The sequence below is a fragment of the Schistocerca americana genome, chromosome 4, assembly GCF_021461395.2.
Source record: "Schistocerca americana isolate TAMUIC-IGC-003095 chromosome 4, iqSchAmer2.1, whole genome shotgun sequence".
Taxonomy (NCBI): domain Eukaryota; kingdom Metazoa; phylum Arthropoda; class Insecta; order Orthoptera; family Acrididae; genus Schistocerca; species Schistocerca americana.
The window spans coordinates 732919108-732935487 of record NC_060122.1 but is presented as its reverse complement, the minus strand read 5'-3'; the positions used below and the strand labels follow the sequence as shown (position 1 = coordinate 732935487).

Here is a 16380-nt window from a genome sequence, read left to right as displayed (position 1 = left end):
AAAAACATTTGTTTCTGGGGGTGTCCAGCTACTTTTGATCACACGGTGTATTTAAGTTTCCTTGCAAGAAGAAACTGCTTTTTTACTTTGAATTCATTGCAAGCAGAGCAAGTATCTGACGTGAGTTACCCAAAAGCAATATTAAATTTTGTCTGAAATATATCCTGATAAGGCAAAATCAAAAAGCAAAAAATCCAGGAATAATGACAATAGCCAGAGATGTGGTCGTGTGCCTGTGTGTGTGTGTGTGTGTGTGTGTGTGTGTGTGTTGTCTAATTCAGAAGTGATGGTGAGTAGCAATCTTATCATAATATTGTCACGTATTCTGATTAAATTCTTAAGAAATGAGAAAATACTGGAAATGTCTCTTGGTGCAATATTATAATGTTTAATTTTTCAGGTAGATAAATTTTAGATGCATCATGAGGGCTGTAGGGAGAAGGATAGCCTTGCAGCGAACTGATGTGGTTCGTTAAATTTTCAGCGGCCTCAGGTGTCGTTTCTCATTGATCAAGTAGAATGTACCTCACCAGTCAGTATGAGCATAACCACTAGTAGAAAGATATTTCTTGAGTGTTAACATATTCTGGTTTTTTAACCTGTGAACGCTCATGGAGGCATTGCAACAAACTACAATTTCAGTAACTTTTAGTCTTTCTGGTTCCCGTGGTCTTCCTCATTTCACAGGCAAATACTTCATTGAACAATAATGCAGTTTGCTACCAGTAAAAATATAAGCCACAATAATGCATAGGTATGTAACAAATTCAAAAAAACCCGAGCTGACTGACATTTAAAACAATAAACTCTCCTGAAATAGTACAGAATTAGTTTCATTTAAAATGCGTGTGGACTCTGACTTTTTCCACTTCTCAGAGTACTTGTTTTTCCCCTAGATACTTTTTTTCTAATGCTGTTTTTTTTAATGCTTTTTTTTTATATGCTAATTTCTTAAGGGCTATGTGTGGTTTTTTTCCTCATATGAAGCTTCATGAATGTAATGCTACAAGCATGGAATCCATTGCTACCAGGATCTCATATTTCACCAAAAGTAAACTTTGATTGCTTTTCCCCTATACCCTTCATGTGTATTGATCCAGGATTTCTGTTTAACAGCTGATGCAGTTTGTTGCATGATGTACTGTAATAATATCAATCTTTCCTCATTTCCAGGGATCCATCTGCAAGCAGTAGTAGCAGTGGTCGCAGCAGCAATGCTACGACACCTCGTAAAGAGAAGAAGCCAGTTGAGTACGAAAATGACCCTGAAATTCTAGCTAGGAGGCAGAAACAAATTGATTATGGGAAGAATACAATAGGCTATGATCGCTACAGGCAGCTAGTACCGAAGTAAGTACTTCATAGGCAATACAATATACACAGGATTTGAACATAATGGGTAACATTTTTTAAATATCTGTAAAACTAGTCATATTTGTGTGCCTAGTGACATAAGACTCTCAGAGGAGTATTTCTTTTCAATTTATCCTTTTCAGACCCAGGATCAATTTCTCTGACATAGTATCAGAGTTTATACAAACGTTCCTTTACGTTTTAATTAAGAGGCGTGTTATTGTTAGTCTCCGTGCAGTTGTGTTGACTTCCTTATTTAACACACACACACATATATATATATATTTAAAAACAAAGATGATGTGACTTACCAAACGAAAGCGCTGGCACGTCTATAGACACACAAACAAACACAAACATACACACAAAATTCAAGCTTTCGCAACAAACTGTTGCCTCATCAGGAAAGAGGGAAAGACGAAAGGATGTGGGTTTTAAGGGGGAGGGTAAGGAGTCATTCCAATCCTGAGACCGGAAAGACTTACCTTAGGGGGAAAAAAGGACGGGTATACACTCGCGCGCACACACACACACACACACACATATATCCATCCACACATATACAGACACCAGTATATGTGTGGACACCTGTATATGTGTGGATGGATATGTGTGTGTGTGCGAGTGTATACCCGTCCTTTTTTTCCCCTAAGGTAAGTCTTTCCGCTCCCAGGATTGGAATGACTCCTTACCCTCTCCCTTAAAACCCACATCCTTTCGTCTTTCCCTCTCCTTCCCTCTTTCCTGATGAGGCAACAGTTTGTTGCGAAAGCTTGAATTTTGTGTGTATGTTTGTGTTTGTTTGTGTGTCTATCGACGTGCCAGCGCTTTCGTTTGGTAAGTCACATCATCTTTGTTTTTATATATATATATTTCCAAGTATGGGTAGTCCTATTCGTTCAGATGACTTAAAAAGTTCTGAGTATTCATGGAAAACTTACCTGTACGCATTGATAGAAAGCCATAGCAGTTTAATAAGGCATAGTTGTAAAACACTTACACATTTTTTTGCAGTAGAATGGAAAAATTTGTAGAAGTCAACCTCTGGAACGATCATTTTGGCTCTGGGGATTGTTTCGAAACACTGAACGCATTACTGACACTGCAACTTGTCATAAGAGATAGTTTGAGGAAAGGCAAACCGACATTTATATAATTTTAGATTTAAAGTAACCTTTCGACAGTATTGACTGGACTACGCACTTTGAAGTTTTGTAGGTAGCAGGTATAAAATACAGTGGCTGAAAAGTTTTTTACAGTTATCAGACTACAATTATACAAGTTGAAGTACACGAAAGGCAAGCAGAAGTGGAGAAGTGAGATAGGGTTGTAGCCCATCTTTGATGTTATTTAGTCTGTACGCTGAGAAAGCTGTGAAGGAAAGCACAAAGAAATTTGGAAATGAAATGAAAATTCAGGGAGAGAAATAAAAACTGTGTGGTTTATGTGTGACATTGTAATTCTGTCAGAGATAGCAAAGACAGGGTGTATACGATCCGGGAAAAACCCAGGAGTTTTTCGTCCTGGAGAAAACCGTGAAAAACTCAGGAATTTTCATTGTTTTAGTTACCAGTTAAATTTTTGTGATTTTGACTGGTAAGAACCAATATTCTAACAAAGGATATTACTGTATCCCGCTTCTGCAGAATAATACTGCAGCAACAAAACATGAACGAGAGAAAAAAAAATGAAAATAAAACTTAAGTCGCAAAGGAAATGCGCCATATACAACAACAAAACACAGTGCTCATACAAGCGTCTACCAACCAAAATGTGTCAAAGGCTTTAGGAAGAATATGCAGTGCTTCCTAACAACAAATTGCCTCTGATGAGCATGACGTGACAGCTGTTTACATTAGATTCATTTGAGCACTTGCGGACGGGCTCTTGCGCATGCGCAGTTGAGTCACGTATGAGTAGTACCTTCTCCCGCTTCTGGCTACAGATGTGTGGCTGGGTGCTCCGGTTCGGAAATATCGTAGATCCGGACCTGATGCACAGAGCAGTCTGAGTTGTAGTGGGGAGGTGGGTAGTCTCCAGTGATTTTGCTGTTTCCTCTTCGTTTATTGCTCTCACATTAAATGAAAACAAAACGGATTTCTGTGGCCAGGAGCTACCAGATGAATTAAAATACATTCGCATAATTACAGATGGCTAAAATATGTTGTTACTTTCAGGTTTTATTTCCACCTTTCTGACAGTCAAGCATTAATCGCCTTGCAGGACAATGAAGTTATTTTTGTCGGTTTGCTAAAGAGATTTGGCTTTTATTAATCTTTTGCGCTGAGGCAGTCAATTTGTTTGAAACGAAGTGTTTAATTTCACACTGTTGGCTAGTTTCAACTGTTCGCTGCATTTCAAGTGCAAGTTGTAATGGTACTTGAATTACGTAACCATTACGGCACCTCACCTGAACCTCTCGATACTAGTAATATTCTACTGTGTTTCTGTAAAGTAGTTGACATATTTCTGAGACAACATTCAGATTTGATTTCATTTGTGATACATCGATATGTTTATATTGCAATGATATTATTCTTATGTGTATTCTTTCTTTTGTCACTATGATCTTTGACGTACTTGTAACTCTGATTTTTGGCCGCGTAAGCGATAGTTAGTTAGTTGTTGAGTTGTTAGAGAGTCAAACCTTGAGAAAGTCAAGTCTTGGACGTCATGTTGGAAAGATGCATTTTGTAGTTGGCTTATAAAATGTGAGGAAGATGTTTTCAAGTATGTTTTGTATTGTGAAGTGATGTTTTTGTGATATGTGATATTGCAATAAAAGCAGTTAAAAGAAAGTGTAACTTAAATTTGGAGTGCTGATTATTTTTTTTTTTTTTTTTTTTTTTTTTTTTTTTTTTTTTTTTACATCACCATTGTGCTAACTTTGAAAGGTTTAATCTCCAAGAATGGTTTGAGAAGCGCATCTACAAAACTTTTGAATATAGCGGAATAAAACCTAGGCCTTTTTGCATCCGAGCTTGGAATCATAACCACCTAGGTTTTCAACGATTGAGCCATGATTTTACGATGCGACCAGCGTGGGAAACACACAAAGATGAGTGCCTTGAAAGGAGCTTATTAGATGATCATCAACAAAAGCAAAATGATATCAATAGAATATAGTCAGATTAAATCATGCTATGCTTTGGGAAATGGATTAGGAAATGAGGCTTAAAAGTAGTCAATGGATTTTGGTGCTGATGGATGAAGCAGAGAAGCTATAAAGTAGTGTGAAAGTGTTTGTGGAAAAGAGGAATTTGTTAACACTGGGCCGGCCGCGGTGGTCTCGCGGTTAAGCCGCTCAGTTCAGAACCGCGCGACTGCTATGGTCGCAGGTTCGAATCCTGCCTCGGGCATGGATGTGTGTGATGTCCTTAGGTTAGTTAGGTTAAAGTAGTTCTAAGTTCTAGGGGACTGATGACCACAGATGTTAAGTCCCATAGAGCTCAGAGCCATTTGAACCATTTTTTGTTAACACTGGATAGCATTAGAACATCTTTCCTGACATTATTTGTTTGGTGTGTAGACATGTACAGAGCTGAAATATGGACAGTAAACAGTTCAGACAAGAAGAGAATAGAAGCTATTGAAATGCAGTGCTGTATGAGAATGCTGTTAATTAGATGGTTAGATTTAATAACAATTGAGGAAGTACTGAACTGAATTGGGGAAAAGAGAAATTTATGACATGTTGTTGTTGTTGTTGTTGTGGTCTTCAGTCCTGAGACTGGTTTGATGCAGCTCTCCATGCTACTCTCTCCTGTGCAAGCTTCTTCATCTCCCAGTACCTACTGCAACCTACATCCTTCTGAATCTGCTTAGTGTATTCATCTCTTGGTCTCCCCCTACGATTTTTACCCTCCACACTGCCCTCCAATACTAAATTGGTGATCCCTTGATGCCTCAGAACATGTCCTACCAACCGATCCCTTCTACTGGTCAAGTTGTGCCACAAGCTTCTCTTCTCCCCAATCCTATTCAATACTTCCTCATTAGTTATGTGATCTACCCATCTAATCTTCAGCATTCTTCTGTAGCACCACATTTCAAAAGCTTCTATTCTCTTCTTGTCCAAACTATTTACCGTCCATGTTTCACTTCCATACATGGCTACACTCCATACAAATACTTTCAGAAATGACTTCCTGACACTTAAATCTATACTCGAAGTTAACAAATTTCTCTTCTTCAGAAACGCTTTCCTTGCCATTGCCAGTCTACATTTTATATCCTCTCTACTTCGACCATCATCAGTTATTTTGCTCCCCAAATAGCAAAACTCCTTTACTATTTTAAGTGTCTCATTTCCTGATCTAATACCCTCAACATCACCCGACTTAATTCGACTACATTCCATTATCCTCGTTTTGCTTTTGTTGATGTTCATCTTATATCCTCCCTTCAAGACACTGTCCATTCCGTTCAACTGCTCTTCCAAGTCCTTTGCTGTCTCTGACAGAATTACAATGTCATTGGCGAACCTCAAAGTTTTTATTTCTTCTCCATGAATTTTAATACCTACTCCGAATTTTTCTTTTGTTTCCTTTACTGCTTGCTCAATATACAGATTGAATAACACTGGGGAGAGGCTACTACCCTGTCTTACTCCCTTCCCAATCACTGCTTCCCTTTCATGTCCCTCGACTCTTATAACTACCATCTGGTTTCTGTACAAATTGTAAATAGCCTTTCGCTCCCTGTATTTTACCCCTGCCACCTTTAGAATTTGAAAGACAGTATTCCAATCAACATTGTCAAAATCTTTCTCTAAGTCTACAAATGCTAGAAACGTAGGTTTGCCTTTCCTTAATCTTTCTTCTAAGATAAGTCGTAAGGTCAGTATTGCCTCACGTGTTCCAGTATTTCTACGGAATTCAAACTGATCTTCCCCGAGGTCGGCTTCTACTAGTTTTTCCATTCGTCTGTAAAGAATTCGTGTTAGTATTTTGCAGCTGTGGCTTATTAAACTGATCGTTCAGTAATTTTCACACCTGCTTTCTTTGGGATTGGTATTATTATATTCTTCTTGAAGTCTAAGGGTATTTTGCCTGTTTCATACATCTTGCTCACCAGATGGTAGAGTTTTGTCAGGACTGGCTCTCCCAAGACTGTCAGTAGTTCTAATGGAATGTCGTCTACTCCCGGGGCCTTGTTTCGACTCAGGTCTTTCAGTGCTCTGTCAAACTCTTCACGCAGTATCGTATCTCCCATTTCATCTTCATCTACATCCTCTTTCATTTCCATAATATTGTCCTCAAGTACATCGCCCTTGTATAGACTCTCTATATACTCCTTCCACCTTTCTGCTTTCCCTTCTTTGCTTAGAACTGGGTTTCCATCTGAACTCTTGATGTTCATACAAGTGGTTCTCTTATCTCCAAAGGTCTCTTTAATTTTCCTGTAGGCAGTATCTATCTTACCCCTAGTGAGATAAGCCTCTACATCCTTACATTTGTCCTCTAGCCATCCCTGTTTAGCCATTTTGCACTTCCTGTCGATCTCGTTTTTGTGACGTTTGTATTCCTTTTTGCCTGCTTCATTTACTGAATTTTTATATTTTCTCCTTTCATCAATTAAATTCAATATTTCTTCTGTTACCCAAGGATTTCTACTAGCCCTCGTCTTTTTACCTACTTGATCCTCTGCTGCCTTCACTATTTCATCCCTCAAAGCTACCCATTCTTCTTCTATTGTATTTCTTTCCCCCGTTCCTGTCAATTGTTCCCTTATGCTCTCCCTGAAACTCTCTACAACCTTTGGTTCTTTCAGTTTATCTAGGTCCCATCTCCTTAAATTCCCACCTTTTTGCAGTTTCTTCAGTTTTAATCTACAGGCCATAACCAATACATTGTGGTCAGAGTCCACATCTGCCTCTGGAAATGTCTTACAATTTAAAACCTGGTTCCTAAATATCTGTCTTACCATTATATAATGTATCTGATACCTCTTAGTATCTCCAGGGTTCTTCCATGTATACAACCTTCTATCATGATTCTTAAACCAAGTGTTAGCTATGATTAAGTTGTGCTCTGTGCAAAATTCAACCAGGCGGCTTCCTCTTTCATTTCTCTCCCCCAGTCCATATTCACCCACTATGTTTCCTTCTCTCCCTTTTCCTACTCTCGAATTCCAGTCACCCATGACTATTAAATTTTCGTCTCCCTTCACTATCTGAATAATTTCTTTTATTTCATCATACATTTCTTCAATTTCTTCGTCATCTGCAGAGCTAGTTGGCATATAAACTTGTACTACTGTAGTAGGTGTGGGCTTTGTATCTATCTTGGCCACAATAATGTGTTCACTATGCTGTTTGTAGTATCTTACCCGCATTCCTATTTTCCTATTCATTATTAAACCTACTCCTGCATTACCCCTATTTGACTTTGTGTTTATAACCCTGTAGTCACCTGACCAGAAGTCTTGTTCCTCCTGCCACCGAACTTCACTAATTCCCACTATATCTAACTTTAACCTATCCATTTCCCTTTTTAAATTTTCTAACCTACCTGCCCGATTAAGGGATCTGACATTCCACGCTCCGATCCGTAGAACGCCAGTTTTCTTTCTCCTGATAACGACATCCTCTTGAGTAGTCCCCACCCGGAGATCTGAATGGGGGACTATTTTACCTCCGGAATATTTTACCCAAGAGGACGCCATCATCATTTGATCATACAGTAAAGCTGCATGCCCTCGGGAAAAATTACGGCCGTAGTTTCCCCTTACTTTCAGCCGTTCGCAGTACCAGCACAGCAAGGCCGTTTTGGTTATTGTTACAAGGCCAAATCAGTCAATCATCCAGACTGTTGCCCTTGCAACTACTGAAAAGGCTGCTGCCCCTCTTCAGGAACCACATGTTTGTCTGGCCTCTCAACAGATACCCCTCCGTTGTGGTTGCACCTACGGTACGGCCATCTGTATCGCTGAGGCACGCAAGCCTCCCCACCAACAGCAAGGTCCATGGTTCATGGGGGGGATTTATGACATAACGTGACTAAAAGAAGGGCTCAGTTGATACGTCATGTTCAGAGGCATCAAGAGACAGTCACTTTGGTGATGGAAGGGGAAGCGGTGGAGGGTAACCTGTAGAGAAAGATGTAGGCATGAATACAATAAGCAGGTTCAAATGGATGTAGGGTGCAGTATATATCCAGAAATGAAGAGGTTTGTGCAGTATAGAGTAGCATGGAGAGCTTCATCAAACCACTACCACCACAACAACTGTACCAGAGTAAAACTGTATTCTTCAAAATATTACTAGGATGAGGTAAAGGTGCAACCATAATAACGTTGAATAGGTAGAACAAAATTGGACAAATCTGCTAGACAGTTTTTCATTAGGTTGAGCAGGCATCAGTGTCAGTGTTTAAAATTAGCATCTTTTTTAATTATTTCTAACTAAAGTGAAGTGTAATTCTATTTTGCACAATTTGACAAAGATAATTAAACAGTGATATTTCATGAACCTAAAATATTTGTGTACCATTGTTTTAAGAAGTTTAGGGAGAGCCATCTGGATGAAGTTGTCACCAGTTATTTTAACTAGTGTAACATTTCAGATACTGAACATTTCTGTCTGCTTAAAAACCACACACACATGAGCATAATGAAAGCTAATGCTGTTTATCTTGGTTTGTATTGCTGTATGATATTTACATGTTTTTTTGCACCTGTTCCATACTGAAACAGAATCAGGAAATAAAATAGGTAAATATATGGTTGCAAAAGGGAAAAAAGCTCCAGTCCTATCACAGAAGAAAAATCACTGGCAGTATTGGAAATTGAACCCTCCTCAGTTACAGAAGCAGACATTCAAATCTAGAATATTATTAATAAATTGGTCAAGGAAGACAAATAAATGTAGGAAACCTAAGGGACGTAAAGCAGGAGAAAAAATGAGAGATAAGAGGTGCGAGGGAGTGAAAGAAGAAAGGTGATGGGGGGAAGTATAATTTGAAAGTGATAAATATTATTGAGAGAGACTGGTTGGGAGCAAAAGAAATACAGTGCAAAACGTAAATAGAGATGGAAGTAAGGAAGGTGTGGAACAGGATTGATGCACTGAGGGGAAGAAAATGGTAGAAATAATGATTCGTTGGGTGGTGAGAGTCAAGTGCATGCTGGAGAAGCATCCCAGGAGTTCAGAAGCTAGTCTTGGAATTAATGAATCACAGTAAATGGAATGTTTGCACATATTTGTTACTTTGGTTTCCAGTTTCAGTGATTATTAAATTGTACATGCCAACAGAAACAGAAAAGGTGTTCAATTCTTATAATTCAGTTGCAGAACAAATTGGATGACGTTGTAGGAAAGAAATACTTGGTTGGCCAGACAGATTTTTAAGGCAAATGTTAGGATGCAAGCAGAGAAGAAGCACTTGCCAATTTCCTATTCTTGTCCAGTCTCATTAAAGACCATTGAGGATTGGACATGCTGCTATAATCTTCTTTCCTTCCCCAAATGCAGCTTCTAAATTTATGAAAGCGTGTGTATCTATATCAGTTTTCACTCTGCAGCAGTGTGTGCATTTGAATCTTTGTGGCAGATTGAAACTGTGTGTCAGGCAGGGACTCAGTCCTGTTCAGAAAGTAGGAGAGAGGTATTGGTTGAAGTAAAACTGTGAGTTGTGATAGTTGTGATGGGACAACCAACTGGTTTTAACAAACAATTGGTTAGTTGATTGCTTTTTCGTTCAGTCAGTTTTTTTGATTGAATGAAAGGACTCTGTAGCCCTGCCGGCAATATGAGTGTTAACTCATTCTCTTGAGTTGAGTGGTTCCACGTACACATTTTGTAGTCTTCATTGTTATATATGAACCGTGGCTAGGTTGCCATGTTTATTAGAGACAAGTATCATATCGTATTTCAAGGAGAGGTAACTAAAAAGTATGTTTCTAAATGTATTAGTTTTTTGGCAGAAAACGTCATTTTACAGGAATTCTGGGTAGACAACTATTGGATACTGTAAGAGCTGTGAACACCAACAGATATGTTGAGAGCCGCGTCGTATGAGGAGGTGGTTACATAATACTCACACTTTCCCATTCCCCCTTTTCTGGCAATTTGCGCGCATGTCGTGCCAAACGGATTGCATGGCCGTTTGGTCATCCAGAAGAGCAAGCAAACATAGGAGGTAGTGAGTGCCTGCTGCTAACAGGCAGCAGACAAAACACACAACTTCTTCACTGCCCTGGTCAGTGACATAGCGCATCTCTGTCAGCAGTCCAGAGATGTGCAAGCATGGTGTCAAAATTTGAAATTAAAGGACCGATATATGAATATGAATGGTACCTGTACTTTTGAATATCCATGAAATACTGTCCCTGCTATTTTCCAAACACTGCAAAATGTAAATAGGTTTGTGTGAATGAGTGTAATTTGTATATATGTAACCAGTAGCATAATTTTCTGCATAAAGTATTTTCCTTCCACACAAACAAATTGTTGAATAACTGGTTGAAGGCTACTTTCAAATGGATTTTAATTAATGGACACCATCACACCTCTTCAGGAAAACAGAGTGCAAACAGTCACTAAAGTCAGACGCTGTTGTTTTCTTCTTCACATACCATATTTGCGTGAATATAGGCTGCATGGGAATATAGGCCATACCTAAATTTTTGACACGAGATTATAATAAAAAATAAATCTCGAATATAAGCCACACTAATGAATTTACGTAAAAGTTCAATTAAATAGTACTTTCTCCCACCCTTCTTCATCTCCCACATAACTAATGGTGAGTCATCACTAAAAGGACAGATTTAAATAGTAAGTTCAAATAGAAAAGAGTTGAGGCACTGAACCATAAGGACCCAAAGCACAGACATGAATTTTTGAGGAAAATAACTGTTTGTGAAAATAAAGTTTGTAGGCAAACCACCTCTCATACGTTTTTTTAAAGCCAAGTGTCAACTTCCTTTGTTTGCTATGAAAAAATGAAGTACCCTTTCATGTTATGAAATTATTAATTAATATTTAGGATTATATTTATTATTATTCTTAATTCACAATATTTCCATATAAAGGCTAGTGACTGTAGTGTGTTTTGACAGTTGTAAAGTTTGTAATTAATGAGAAACTAGAATCAGAACATAAAGAACAGATACTAAACATACCAGACACACAGTTATGACCTATTCCAACACTTCATGGTCCTCATTATAATTTTTACCAAGCACATTCCGTGGCTTGATATTCAGATAAAACTGACAGTATACCTCCAATTATGAAGTGCTGCTACAACTAACATGATCCAGACACTTAATTTTGTTGGCAATCCTCCGTAACAGTTGAACAGTGCAGACCAACAACATTATGCTTTGTGCCTTGACCCATGAGGAAATGAGTATCAGAGAAATTTGTGAGACTGATTTTTCATGAATGTTCATATATACAATGTGGACCAGCAGTATAGACTAAGTTTGTTCACCTTAAGATTCACCAATGTCAGGAGCATGCATACATGCTACAATCTCAAAAACAAGAACAGTGTGCTTTAGGCCCTTATGGTTCTCAGGGCCTGTCTATCTCCCTCCCTTCACCTACCTTATAACAGAGGATGACTCATCATCAGCAGGACAGGTTTTGCGTGTTGGTAGGTCTGGTGACATGATTAATTTGAGAGACAGTATAAGTTGAGGGTGAGAGAAAAGTTAATCATTTGGCTCTTTGATTGCCAGTTACATAGCAAAATTTCATCAAGATATCAGCTATGTGAAAGAACATGGAAAGCGTGAAGCTGGATGCAGGTTTCATGTTGATGAAGAAAATATTCACTGAGGTGTGCAAGTGAATAGAAACGTGTAAATAATTCAAAAAGTCGAAGTTCATTTCAAGGGCAAACATGCAGGTATCCAGATGTGGGAAAAGACTTGCTTGATTTTGTATTTCAAAACAGAAAATGTGGATATGCTGTGACAGCTGAAATAACTCAGATTGAAGACTGCAAAATAAAACAGTAACATTTCACCAGTGGAATTCAAAGTTTCATTTGGGTGTTTCAGAAATTTATGCAATGAAATAATCTGTTTGTCACAGAATTACTGTTGTGCAAAAACTGCCTCAAGTTTGCGCTAACAGCTTGATATCTTTTCAAACAATGGAAAATCCAGGATAGAATGTAACAATATTATGAGAAGGAAAGTTGCTACTCACCATCTAGCGAAGATGCTGAGTCACAGATAGGCACAACAAAAAGATTGTCACACTTAAACTTTTCGGCCAATGCCCTCTGTCAACATTTGTGTGTGTGTGTGTGTGTGTGTGTGTGTGTGTGTGTGTGTGTGTGTGTGTGTGTGTGTGCGCGCGCGCGCGCATACACACACACACACACACACACACACACACACACAGAGGCTCACGCAAACGCAATTCACACGCACGACTGCAGTCTCAGGCAACTGAAACCACACTGCGAGCAGCAACACCAGTGCTTGATGGGAGAGGTGAGTGGGTGGGGGAAAGGAGGAAGCTAGGGGGGGGGGATGTGTGTGGTGGGGATGGTGGATAGTGAGGTGCTGGATTGGCCTACAAGCTAAGCAGCAGCCACTGTGCTGCATTCTATGTAGGCATGACAACCAACAAGCTATCTGTCTGCATGAATGCCGCTGACAAACGTACCCATCCAGCCCCTTCCCTGCTCCCATTCCAGCACTACACAGCCGTCATTCCAGTGGATTGGTGGGTGGGGGGCAACAGAAAAGGAGAGAAATAAATAAATATAAAAGAGACTGGGTGTGGTGGTGGAATGACGGCTGTGTAGTGCTGGAATGGGACCAGGCAAGAGATTGGATAGGTGAGGACAGCGACTAACGAAGAGGGTTATGGGAACTTGGGATGTATTGCAGGGAAGTTCCCACCTGCGCAGTTCAGAAAAGCTGGTGTTGGGGAGGATGATCGTGCCCTCAAATGAGAAATGCCCTGCCCACTATCCTTGCCACCCCTTCCTACAGTGGTATTCTGCCGCCCACCAACCCTACACAATATACTGGTCCAGCCTTACATAATCCCTGCCCCCATTCCCTTGCCTCATATCCCATACCCCTGTAATAGACCTAGATGCAAGACCTGTCCCATACATCCTCCCACCACCACCTACTCCAGTCTGGTCACTGACATCACCTATCCCATCAGAGGCAGGGCTACCTGTGAAACCAGTCATGTGGTCTACAAGCTAAGCAGCAGCCACTGTGCTGCATTCTATGTAGGCATGACAACCAACAAGCTATCTGTCCGCATGAATGCCACTGACAAACGTACCCATCTAGCCCCTTCCCTGCTCCCATTCCAGCACTACACAGCCGTCATTCCACCACCACACCAAGGCTTTTTTTTTATTTATTTCTCTCCTTTTCCATTATCCACCCTCACCACCACCACCACTCCACTGCCCACCTCCCAACGTGCAGCACTTCACTGTCCGCCATCCCCAACATACATCCCTCTCCCTCCCTACCCCAGCCTCCTCCCTTCCCCCACCCAGTCGCCACTCCCATTATGCACTGGTGCTGCTGCTCGCAGTGTGGTTTCGGTTGCCTGAGACTGCAGTCGTGTGTGTGTGTGCCTGTGTGTGTGTGTGTGTCCATTGTTGACAAAGGCCATTGGCCAAAAGCTTTAAGTGTGAAAATCTTTTTATTGTGCCTATTTGGGACTCAGCATCTCCACTATATGATATCTTTTCAGCTTCATGTGATCCAACTTTGATGCAAAAATGTTTATTAACATTCTCAAATAGGAAATGCAGACGAAACACTGGTCTATTTTGATTTGCTGAACAATGTTACAGTAAACAATGTAGGGGAACATTGTGTGCAAGTACGTACAAGCGGTGATGCAAAACAACAGTGCACAGTAATTCTGAGCATGACAGCTGATGGGCGAAAATTGCCCCGTACATGGTTTCTAGTTGGAAAACCTTTCCCAAGAGAGAAAGCTTCCCAGCTTATATTCTGCAAGAGTTCGTGACAGTGGGTGGATAACAAAGGAACTAATACTAGACTGGATTTCAGCAGAGTGGAATAGTGGCTAGAAGATCTTCATCACTCAGAAATAAATGCTTTTGTTGATACTTGTAGTGGGCCCACAGGTGTTCAAGTGAAACAAAAAAATCAAAGAAGGAAACTGTACCTAGTGATTTTTCCTGTCAGCATGACATGGATGTTGCAGCCTTTGAATGCGTGTATCGTCATCCATTCAAAGCTGATGTAAGACATCATCATCATCATCATTTAAGACTGATTATGCCTTTCAGCGTTCAGTCTGTAGCATAGCCCCCCTTATAAAATTCCTCCATGATCCCCTATTCAGTGCTAACATTGGTGCCTCTTCTGATGTTAAACCTATTACTTCAAAATCATTCTTAACCGAATCCAGGTACCTTCTCCTTGGTCTGCCCCGACTCCTCCTACCCTCTACTGCTGAACCCATGAGTCTCTTGGGTAACCTTGCTTCTCCCATGCGTGTAACATGACCCCACCATCTAAGCCTGTTCGCCCTGACTGCTACATCTATAGAGTTCGTTCCCAGTTTTTCTTTGATTTCCTCATTGTGGACACCCTCCTGCCATTGTTCCCATCTACTAGTACCTGCAATCATCCTAGCTACTTTCATATCCGTAACCTCAACCTTATTGATAAGGTAACCTGAATCCACCCAGCTTTCGCTCCCATACAACAAAGTTGGTCGAAAGATTGAACGGTGCACAGATAACTTAGTCTTGGTACTGACTTCCTTCTTGCAGAAGAGAGTAGATCGTAGCTGAGCGCTCACTGCATTAGCCTTGCTACACCTCGCTTCCAGTTCTTTCACTATGTTGCCATCCTGTGAGAATATGCATCCTAAGTACTTGAAACCGTCCACCTGTTCTAACTTTGTTCCTCCTATTTGGCACTCAATCCGTTTATATTTCTTTCACACTGACATTACTTTCGTTTTGGAGATGCTAATCTTCATACCATAGTCCTTACATTTCTGATCTAGCTCTGAAATATTACTCTGCAAACTTTCAATCGAATCTGCCATCACAACTAAGTCATCCGCATATGCAAGACTGCATATTTTGTGTTCACATATCTTAATCACACCCAGCCAGTCTATTGTTTTCAACATATGATCCATAAATAATATGAACAACAGTGGAGACAGGTTGCAGCCTCGTCTTACCCCTGAAACTACTCTGAACCATGAACTCAGTTTACCGTCAACTCTAACTGCTGCCTGACTATCCATGTAAAGACCTTTAATTGCTTGCAAAAGTTTGCCTCCTATTCCATAAGCTCGTAGAACAGACAATAACTTCCTCCTAGGAACCCGGTCATATGCCTTTTCTAGATCTATAAAGCATAGATACAATTCCCTGTTCCACTCATAACACTTCTCCATTATTTGTCGTAAGCTAAAGATCTGGTCCTGACAACCTCTAAGAGGCCTAAACCCACACTGATTTTCATCCAATTGCTCCTCAACTAATACTCGCACTTTCCTTTCAACAATACCTGAGAAGATTTTACCCACAATGCTGATTAAAGAGATACCTCTGTAGTTGTTACAATTTTTTCTGTTTCCATGTTTAAAGATTGGTGTGATTACTGCTTTTGTCCAGTCTGATGGAACCTGTCCAGACTCCCAGGCCATTTCAATTATCCTGTGTAGCCATTTAAGACCTGACATTCCACTGTACTTGATGAGTTCCGACTTAATTTCATCCACCCCAGCTGCTTTATTGCACTGCAATCTATTGACCATTTTCTCCACTTCCTCAAACGTGATCCTATTTCCATCATCATTCCTATCCCATTCTACCTCGAAATCTGAAACATTACTGATCGTATTTTCACCTACATTGAGCAGCTCTTCAAAATATTCCCTCCATCTGCCCAAGGCATCCACAGGATTCATCAGCAGTTTTCCTGACCTCTCCAAAATACTTGTCATTTCCTTCTTACCTCCCTTTCGAAGACTGCTAATTACACTCCAGAATGGTTTTCCAGCAGCTTGACCCAATGTCTCCAACCTGTTTC

General features: G+C 40.1%; 1 protein-coding gene across 2 annotated transcripts in view; it reads left to right on the top strand.

The window, feature by feature from the left end:
- The window catches only part of LOC124612560, a 75389-nt gene that overhangs the window by 36963 nt on the left and 22046 nt on the right, over nucleotides 1–16380 (top strand). For both annotated transcript variants that reach the window (XR_006979547.1, XM_047140835.1), the window contains exon 3: nucleotides 1174–1350. Coding sequence is in view for 1 of the 2 variants with exons in the window: in XM_047140835.1 (XP_046996791.1) it covers nucleotides 1174–1350 (177 nt within the window). In the remaining variant the exon portion in view is untranslated. The remainder of the gene's footprint in view (nucleotides 1–1173; nucleotides 1351–16380) is intronic.